Raw genomic sequence first — 10,457 nt, 5'->3', positions numbered from 1 at the left:
TTTTTTCCTGCCCTTTATTCTCCCCAAAATTTTATTTTTTCCATTTTCAAGAGGAACATGTAATTTTTTTAATATTATTTTAATAGCCATGTCGACATTTTATAGTGCCAACAATGCACTTCATTTGTCACATTAGAATTTTCTATTAGTGGGTCAACGGTAGGGACCAAAATAGACTTGAATTTTCATTTTCCAAGACTCAGGTAGGCGCAAATAAAGTTTAGGGACCAAAACAAAAATTGACCCAAAATATAAGAACTAAAAATGCATTTTTGCCTTTTATTTCCTTGTATTTTGTGAGATTTAATTGTAATGAGTTTAGTCATAAGTGATGAAGATTTTCTCAAGATAATTGATCTCGTGATTGGCTCGGGACTCAACACTTGTGGAAGGCCATGTGAGGAGCACATGTGAAAGTTCAAGAGTTAGTGTATCTTGCAAGAAAATAATCTCTCCTTTCTCCTATGATATTTCATAATCTGTTTGAAAAATATTACACTATGATCACCTAAACTTGATAAACAACCAATCAACATTTAACAAGAGGACTCGAACTCCTCCATTACTGATGCTGTTCATAAATCTGCATATAAGTCTCCGAGAGTGCAACCATTTGAGGAAGTGTTTCTGAAACATGCAAATCCTGCATCTCATACCTGCAAATATTGAATGCCAAAAATGTCAATTGCAATATTTGTTACATTTAAAAAAAAAAATTCAAAATTTCAATTTTTTGCATATTGACGAAATATGGGATTACCATAATTCTTCTGACTTCCTCTGTACAAATACCCTGTAGTACCCTTCATCAGGTTTACCATCATGAACAATGTTGGCAATCAAATCATACTTTGAACACAATTTCCGATTCTCCTTAGGTGTTGGCAAGGGAATGTAATCCTTCAACTCCAGGTTCTTCACGGGAAAGTTCACTGAGACAAAGTTACATCATTCAGCACAAGGCACACGAGTTGGCCTAGTTTCAGACAATATTATTCATCATATAACTACTAAATATAGGAATGAAATCTCACCTAATGTAGGATTTTTTTCCACAAAAAAGTTGTTCTTTGTAAATCGACACATGTGGAGAATTAGATACTGTGGCAATCTGGTAACACGGTATCTCATCCTTGCTATACGAGGTCGGACAACCTCAGTGATAGTTTCACCATCAAACTTCTTCAGGACGTTGAAGAGTGGAACCTATAACAAAAGCATATGCAAAATTTGGTCTGAAAGAAATACTACTAACAAAAATACATAAAAACCCACAAATTTTCTCTAGTACTAATATCTTTCAAGGACTTCTGCAGAGCACCTTTTTTCCAACATGCAATACAAAGAAGGCCAATTTGATTTAGCTAGACGTATATACCAATGAGTTTGTGCTGCAGTTAATACTGATGTCATGCAATGCAAATATAAATTGAGAATGGATATACAGCCTAAATTCCCAAACAGGAAGCCTCTTCCAAATATCACCAAAATGTCCTCTTATTTTATTCTAAAAAAATACCTTCTAGTTGGTTCTCAAAATATAAGAGAGAAATAAATGGAAAATGCTTGAAATTTTTGTAATCATTCTTAGGAGAAATGAACCAATTCTTTAGCATGATTTTTTCCTTTCAAACTAAACAAGGCCATAAGAGAATAGGCCAATTTCACGCAACTTTAACACAGTACCAAAGTGGCATAGAATGTTGCAAATGTTAATCAAGAGAAAGGGGAAAATAAATAAATAACTTGCCAATTCTTAGCACTAAACAGAACCAAAAATAACTTCTTAAATGAACTTAAAAGAACTTGCCAATTCTACTATTTAAAAAGAAAAAGGAAAAATTTCAATTCAGAGTCACTTTAGAGTATTACCACTGGCTTTCTCTAACTTTTACACAGTAACAAAATGGCTTTGAATACTGCAGCTGTAAATCCCAAGAAAGAACAACCAAATTTAACTCTCTCTCTCTCTCTCACACACACACACACACATACGGATGGCATAACCATAGCATGGCTAGAGAAACAATATCCTCTTTGGAAATCTAAGGTTAAGGCAAAGCTAAACAATAAGTGCCCATGGTAGTTAATTAGGCTTTAATGTTTTATTTTGTCATTCTAGAGTCAAGGGTATTTTAGCAATTCTACAATTGCCAGTATGAACAATAGTTATGGACCATGGGTCTTCTTTTATTAATAAGTCAGTCGTATATAGTTAATGGGTTGTTATGTGTGGGCTTTGGTTCAATTCAATTAGGATTTGGTTCACTAGTCAAAGTAGAAGCCCTGCCCTAGTTCCACTAAGAGAGGTTAAGAGTAGGGTCTATGCAGTTGTACTCAAATAAGTTAGAATTGATCAATAAAATGTCAAGCGTTTTGGGTATTGAGGCAACTTGGCCGTAGTATTCTTTTTCCTCCTTTCTCATCTTTCTTTCTTCTTTTCTTTCTCACGGAACTATTTATGGTATGGTTCATGGCACTATTTTCTCGTGCATTGTTCACACGCTAGAAAATAATTCTATGGCTTTTTTCTTCCTTCTCTTTTTAACCATAAATCAAATCCGTTCTCTCTTGAACCCTAATATTTCTTCTAAAAAGGTTCTAAACTAAGTCCACAAATCCTCCTAAACCATAACCCCATCACAACCACACATAGACAATTTTGCCCACACCCCTTTCCTAAGCATTACATTTTTCAAGGAGTTAAGAAGGCCTTAAAAGCATTTGCCAACTCCGCATTTTTTTTTCAAAAATAAGTTTTAGCCCCAAGGAGAAGGGGAAGAGGAAATTTGAATAGTAACCTCCACTTCATGAGGTGTGGTCCCTAACCAATTGTACTACACATTAGGGTTTCGCCAATTCCACAATTTAAAAAAGCCTCTCTCTATCCCTCTCTAGTCTCTACCAATATTAAAATGTAAAAAATTTTATTTTATAAGAAACTCTTTTTTTTTAAAGATTGGCAAATAGTGGGAGAGGGGGAGGTGTGGTTTGAATCACAAACACAGGACATTATAAAGAATTCCATCACCGTTGGGCCATCACTTGAACCCCATATTAAAATGTAAACCCTTAGTCAATTAGAATCAACCCCAAAGGAAAAACTACTAAGGACAACAGAAAATACATCTCATTTATTATGCAACCAAACACACTGAGAAATCAAAATACCTGGGGTATTATATTTTTCTCCATCACGTCTTTGAAGAGAGGAGGTGGTGGCAAATCCAGTCCAAGCATTAAGAATGGCATTCTGGAAGTTTCTGTCACAACAGCATCATATTCAATTCCACCATCTATGAGTTTTGAAGCAGCATGCTGGTCATCACTGTTATCTTTCTTCTCCAAGAAAGCTTTGTTATGAATCTCTTTCACAACCTCCAATTCTCCCCATGAAAGTGTACAGATGTCTTTAGATAAGTGCAACTGACTATCCAACTACTAGCAACAAAGTCACCAAGAACGATTATAGAGACAACCTGAAAGCAATCGTAGATAATGCTTCTATTTTTCTTCGTTTTAAGATCAGCATGCAGTGTGTTAAGAAGCCATGACATGAATTCAACTGGATCAGACTGCACACTAATCCGAAACCTTTTTTTACTGGCTTTCATAATTGCCTGTAGAAACTCATGTGGGCTTACCTGTAAAAAATTAAGAATTTTGATAAATATGAATTTCATGTTCAAGAACCATTAACTCAATGTGACAGACTGGGAACATACCTGTCCTTTAAAGTTCCTTGTATGCCAGATCTTTCTTGTGAGTTCTCCAAATCGATGAACAAGTGGAGATTTGCTGTGTTTATAATTTTCAGGGATAAGGAAAAAATTCCTTAAAGGAGTAACTCTCATCAAAGATTGTATTGTGACATTCACAAAATCTGTCTCTTTAATGTTGTTAAGCCCCACCTGAAATTTGCTAAAATCATGATTAACACTTCAAAAGGTCCCATTTAATATCATATAAAATCTCCAACAATAAAACAGAAATTTGGTTTAAGGCCAAAATAAGTACCATTCCTGGAAGGTAATCAGAACCATCAAGTGCCCTAGACCACTGCTTGTTCTTGTCAAGTCGTTCCACTTGTTCCCTAGCAAACCTGCATGTATAGTAGCCAAAAATAATCAACAATTAAGTGCTTATAAGTACATAATCCATTAAATTAAATTGTTAAATAAAACATAAAATACAGTGTGAATGAAAGATAGCATATTACTATCATAAATAGTACTGAGAAACTTAATGAAGCTGACCACGGTGGTTCTCTTTCAAAGAAAAACTGTAATCCACAAGGATCAAAGGAAACATATCCAATTGACAGCCATCACATCCACATCCATAGGATGCATGTGGCTGTGCACACTCAAGCACACATACGCACACAGAGACCATGGTGGTTCTCTTTCAAAGGAAAAATGTAATCCACAAGGATCAAAGCAAACATATCCAATTGACAGCCATCACATCCACATCCATAGGATGCATGTGACTGTGCACACACAAGCACACATACACACACACACACGCACAGAGAGATATGCTAATAGAGAATATGACAGCATGAAACAGACAAGGAAAAATATAGTGAAAGCACTTTGCAAAAATATAAGCACACCTGGGATTCAGAACATGTCGAATGTCATCTAATGAGGGGTTGTCAATTTCATATCCGTCAGGAAGGCAATAAACCTGCTCAGTCCGAAGATTGATATAAACATGGTGGCCTGCTTCCAGGTTGTGAGTATATGCATGAGACTTTTTCCCTCTTCCTTGATAATACTTCCCACAGACCAAACAGGCATACACATTCAAATTCGACAGAGAGACAGAACAAAACTTCTCAAAATCAAAATCCAAAACCTGCAAAGCACAGAATAGCAACCGAAAACAATACTTAAAAAAAAAAAAAAAAAAAAATTATGTAACTCATCAAAATGAGCTATACACACACTAGAAACGCATTTACATATGTAAAGTTGTGATTTACAACTATTTTGTGTTGGTTTTAATTCCGTGCCAAATTTTATTGTAATTTTGTTCAATCTTCTATATCCTATATTTTATGTGGGATTTCTTTGCAAGGGTTGTGTGTGAGAGAGAGTGTAAAGACTCAAGGCAAAGTGAAGAGCAAAGAAGTTTTCGTGGGTAGCTCACGAGAAACCTTCCCACGAAGTGAAGCATGTGCTCAGCACATAACTGGAATGCGAAGAGTCATGACAGATGGTGATAGCTAGTTTTCGCAAGTGTCTCACGGGTAAGGCCTTCTTGCGAGATATCCGCGAAACATTATGTTTTGCCAATTTGTCATATCTGATACACCAGGTTTCTACACACACTATATATACTCATATTACCCACATATTGAGAGGAGTACTTTTCAGAGAGAAAACCCTAGCCACAACCCTTGAGAGTTAGAGATTGTTATACCTACAATCCTCTACACAATTTATTGTGGTTTTCCTTAACTTCTACTTCTCTATTTCCAAATTCTTGAGAAGTTGATAGCCCAAACACTTACCACACTCATTCTGAGTATAAAGTGAGGTTTTGGTGCTGCTGGGAAAGCATTGGAAGAAGTCATATGTTTGGTGGATGCAATTGGGCAAAATTGCGTAATCCAGAGAGCTAGAGAAGACAAGGCTTGGCGATCAGCTGGTAGCAAGAGATTGGAGGGCTCGAGTACATAGGGTAGACTAGACTTGGAGGATCTTTTGTTATTCGTATTCTCTAATGGATCGATTTACTGCTTGGAGGGCAGAGGAGAAGTTTTTTGCTGAGTACTTCGGTTTCCTATTCGATAACACATTAGCGTGTTATCTTGTGTTTGCATTCTTCTTCTCTACTCTTTTAGCTTCCATTTTACTGCTATGATATGATGAATATGGTTTAGAGTAGTTATTTTGTTTATCCACTCGCATTTTCTCTATTCTGTACTTAGTTTAAGTTAGAGTAAAATCAACCGAGTCATAATTTTAATTTGGGGGTCTAAACAACTCTTGTGTTTTCACACATTTTCAAACTTTTAATTGGTATCAGAGCAGATACACTTACTGTGGTTTCATTACCTAAGTGTGATCTTAGACCCTGTTTGAGATGGACCGATCTCAATCACTTAATGCTCCACCCTACTTTGATGGGAGCAATTACGCTTTTTGAAAAGTCCGTATGAGGGCATTTCTATGTTCTATTGATGATAGTGTTTGGGATGTTGTCAAGATAGGATGGACTAGATCGAAGGCCGCCAAATCCACATGGGATAAGGCAACTCTTGCGGCAGCTAATGCTAATAGCAAGGCTTTAAATGCTATTTTCAATGATGTTTCCCTTGATAAATTTCACAGGATCTCTTATGTCACAATTGCCAAGGAGGTGTGGCAAATTTTGGAGACGACCTATGGAGGCACCAAAAAGGTGAAGGACACCAAGTTGCAAATGTTTACCACACGCTTTGAGGAGCTGAAGATGAGTGAAGACGAGTCATTCGACTCATTTTATGGGAAGCTAAATGAAATGGTGATTGGGAAATTCAATTTACGGAGGACTCCAAGATTGTGAGGAAGATTTTACGTTCATTGCCGGAGAGTTTCTGTGCAAAGGTCACTACCATCGAAGAGAACAAAGACCTTAATGAGATTAAAATTCAAGAACTCATTGGTTCTCTTCAAACTTATGAGCTATCTCTACCATCTCAAAGAAATAGCAAATCTCTTGCTCTCAAGACAGTCAATGAGAGATTGGAAGCTCAAGAATCCTTAGATGAGGATGAGGTTGAAAAGGATGTGGCATACGTTGCTAAGAACTTCCGTAGGTTCCTAAAGTTCAAGAGAGATGGAAAGTCTTTTGAGAAGGGCAAATTCTCAAAGTTCAAAAAGGACAAGAAAGACTTCAAGAAGAAGGATTCAAGAGATTCCTCACCATCTAAAATGGTCATGTGCTTTGAGTGCAAAGGGCATGGGCATGTAAAAAAGGAATGCCCCATGTATTTGAAAGCGAAGGGTAAAGTCTTTGCAACTACCCTTAGTGACTCAGATGGTTCAAATTCTGATTCAAAAGAAAACTATGACAGAGAAGGAAATTACTCCACATTTATGACCATTGCACCCGTGGACTCATCGAAAGATTTGAGCCTTCTAATGGAAGAACTTGGTGAGCACACCGAAGTAGAGTCTGTGGGAATTAGGGAAGAATCCGATGATGAAGATGAAGAAACCAAGGAACTGCAAGAATCTTATAATTCTCTTCTTGAGAAAACCGGAGAGTATGCTAAAGTGGCTAAGGCAGCCATCAGAAAAATGAAGAGAGCTGAACAAGACTACAAGAGCATACTTGTAAGGTACAAGGAAACGAAGTGTTAAGTTGAGGCGCTGAATGGAGAACTAACCGAGGCCTACTCTAAGATCAAGTTTCTTGAGCTTGAAGTGATTCAAGCTAATGCCAAAGTGGAGCGCATTGCCTCCAAGAAACTTGACGAGGTGCTTGCACATCAAAAGCCTTTTTCTAATAAAAGTGACTTAGGATCTTTCGGAGAGAGTAGTTCAAGTGCCAATGTATCCAAAGAGATGAAATTTGTTAAAGTTAAGGAACCAATGGTAGCAACACCCAGTGTTGAGAATGTAAAAGTGGAAAAGAAGCCAAATGGAACTGCTCAAAAGGTTTTGACAAAACCTCAAAATCCATATGTGGCTAAACCCAAGGTTAAAGGGAAATCTCTTCCAAAGTCTCAAAGAGGTCCTCAAGTTCAACATTTCTACCACCATTGTAGAGTTAGAGGACACACAAGACCTAACTATTATAAACTTCACGCATTGAAGAAAGCAGATTCTCAAAAGATAAGAGGTCAAGGAAAAGGGAATTGGAACACCAAGCAATCAAAAGGACGAGAAGCTGATAATGGCTTTGGTGATGTGATAAAGATAATAGATACCATCACATCTTATTTGGCAAGCTTCAGTCAAAGGTTTGAGAATCATAACTCTAGTACCCAATCCTCTAGGGATATCACCCCAAACGCATGTGTCGTGTGGGTGAAGAAAGGTACACATGCATAAGCATTAGACCATGTCCATGCATCAATTTTTCCTATCATTGTGACTTTGTTTGGTTATTTGCTTATGTTTCACATTTTGGCATGTTTCTTTTCATATCCGTCAGGAAGGCAATAAACCTACTCAGTCCAAAGATTGATATAAACATGGTGGCCTACTTCCAGGCTGTGAGTATATATGCATGAGACGTTTTCCCTCTTCCTTGATAATACTTCCCACAGACCAAACAGGCATACACATTCAAATTCGACAGAGAGACAGAACAAAACTTCTCAAAATCAAAATCCAAAACCTACAAAGCACAGAATAGCAACCGAAAACAATACTCAAAACCCAAAAAAAAGAAAATTATGTAACTCATCAAAATGAGCTATACACACACTAGAAACGCATTTACATATGAAAAGTTGTGATTTACAACTATTTTGTGTTGGCTTTAATTCCGTGTCAAATTTGATTGTAATTTTGTTCAATCTTCTGTATCCTGTATTTTATGTGGGATTTCTTTGCAAGGGTTGTGTGTGAGAGTGAGAGTGAGTGTGAAGACTTAAGGCAAAGTGAAGAGCAAAGAAGTTTTCGCAGGTAGCTCGCGAGAAGCCTTCCCGCGAAATGAAGTATGTGCTCAGCACATGACTGGAATGCGAAGAGTCATGACAGATGGTGAACTGGTTTTCGCGAGTGTCTCGCGGGTAAAGCCTTCCTGCGAGATACCCGCAAAACATTATATTTTGCCAATTTGTCATATCTGATACACCAGGTTTCTACACACATTATATATACCCACATTACCCACATATTGAGAGGAGTACTTTTCAGAGAGAAAACCCTAGCCACAACCCTTGAGAGTTAGAGATTGTTATACCTACAATCCTCTACACAATTTATTGTGGTTTTCCTCAACTCCTACCTCTTCATTTCCAAATCCTTGAGAGGTTGATAGCCCAAACACTTACCACACCCATTCTGAGTGTAAAGTGAGGTTTTGGTGCTGCTAGGAAGCATTGAAAGAAGACATATTTGGTGGATGCAATTGGGCTGAATTGCGTGATCTGGAGAGTTAGAGAAGACAAGGCTTGGCAAAGTCAGTTGGTAGCAGGAGCTTGGAGAGCTCGATTACATGGGATAAACTAAGCTTGGAAGGTTTTTTGTTATTCGTGTACTTCAACTTATTCTCTAGTGGATCGATTTACCGTTTGGAAGGCGACGGAGAGGTTTTTTGCCGAGTACTTTGGTTTTCTCTTTGATAACACATCGACGTGTTATCTTGTGTTTGCATTCTTCTTCTCTACTATTTTAGCTTTCATTTTACTGCCGTGATATGATGAATGTGGCTTAGAGTAGTTACTTTGCTTATCCGCTCGCATTTACTCTATTCCGCATTTGGTTTAAGTTAGATTAAAATCAACCGAACCGTAATTTTAATTTAGGGGTCTAAACAGTTCTTGTGTTTTCAAACATTTTCGAGCTTTCAACATAGATACATGCCTGAAGTTAACAATGCATATACAAACAAGTTTTCTCAAAATCAAAATCCAAAACCTATAAAACATTAACAATTGACTCAAATAATTGACATTGTAGTTAAAAAAAAAAAAAAAAAAAAAAAAGCCCATTTTGTCAATTTATCTTAAGCATCAAAGACGAGCAGTATACCTGCCGATTAACAGTATCAAGATAAGGACAGTCCCTCCGGCGCTCAACCTCATGGTTACGCCTTCCTTCACCATATCCTTGCTCAATTTGATCCTCTTCCTCCTCTTCTATTCCTTGACCTCGATTGCCATTCTCCATTCCCTCCCTACTGCCATTTTGTTCAGCCATCTGCCTCTCCTCTTCCTCCTCCTCATCATCATCATAATTCGCTAATCCAAAAAGAGGATTCGCAATTGGAAGAGGCGGCGGCAATGGAGATGACTCCACCTCCTCCTCCTCCACCAACACTTTGCCTCTTTGCTTCTGAACCAAACCCTTCCTCTGACACCAAATCAACAGTTTTCCTCTTTGAACTCATTCCGAAATAGTTTAACTAATTATACATATTAAATAAATAAATAAATAAAAATAAATCATCAAAACCTCTTTCTACTAATAACAAATTCAGATAAAATTTTCAACTTTCAACTCAGTTATCCACAATAACACTAATTAAAAAATCAATAAATAAATAACAATTTTGCTAAGACTTAATTTAAAGGAAGAAACAAAAACAACATAAAAATGGACAAAAAAATATTTATTAGCTATTATGAAGTGGAGATCCATGCAGGTCATCAGTTCGAATCCCCTATTTCCTCTTCTTTTGGGACCAAAAACTCATTTATCAAGAAAGGGAGAAAGTGGCTTCAAAATTTTAATTTTATTATGGGAAAAGTTAATGAATTCCCTATGAAAATTAATTTAAGAAATATT

The 10,457-nt window shown here is 37.0% G+C and overlaps 1 protein-coding gene across 1 annotated transcript; it reads right to left on the bottom strand.

Annotated features, from left to right (window-relative positions):
- Positions 1-252: 252 nt before the first annotated feature.
- On the bottom strand, positions 253-10,065 carry LOC126701938 (uncharacterized). Its single transcript, XM_050400396.1, is given in 10 exon segments — positions 253-656; positions 761-932; positions 1,035-1,206; positions 3,172-3,391; positions 3,481-3,644; positions 3,726-3,911; positions 4,018-4,102; positions 4,619-4,863; positions 9,702-9,983; positions 9,985-10,065. Coding segments are annotated over 10 exon segments (1,695 nt in total). The 5' UTR covers positions 10,060-10,065; the 3' UTR covers positions 253-562.
- Between the last annotated feature and the right edge of the window lie 392 nt (positions 10,066-10,457).

The sequence above is a fragment of the Quercus robur genome, chromosome 10 (assembly GCF_932294415.1).
Source record: "Quercus robur chromosome 10, dhQueRobu3.1, whole genome shotgun sequence".
Lineage (NCBI taxonomy): Eukaryota > Viridiplantae > Streptophyta > Magnoliopsida > Fagales > Fagaceae > Quercus > Quercus robur.
Note: the sequence above shows the minus strand (reverse complement) of the source record. Positions and strands in the feature narration are given on the sequence as shown.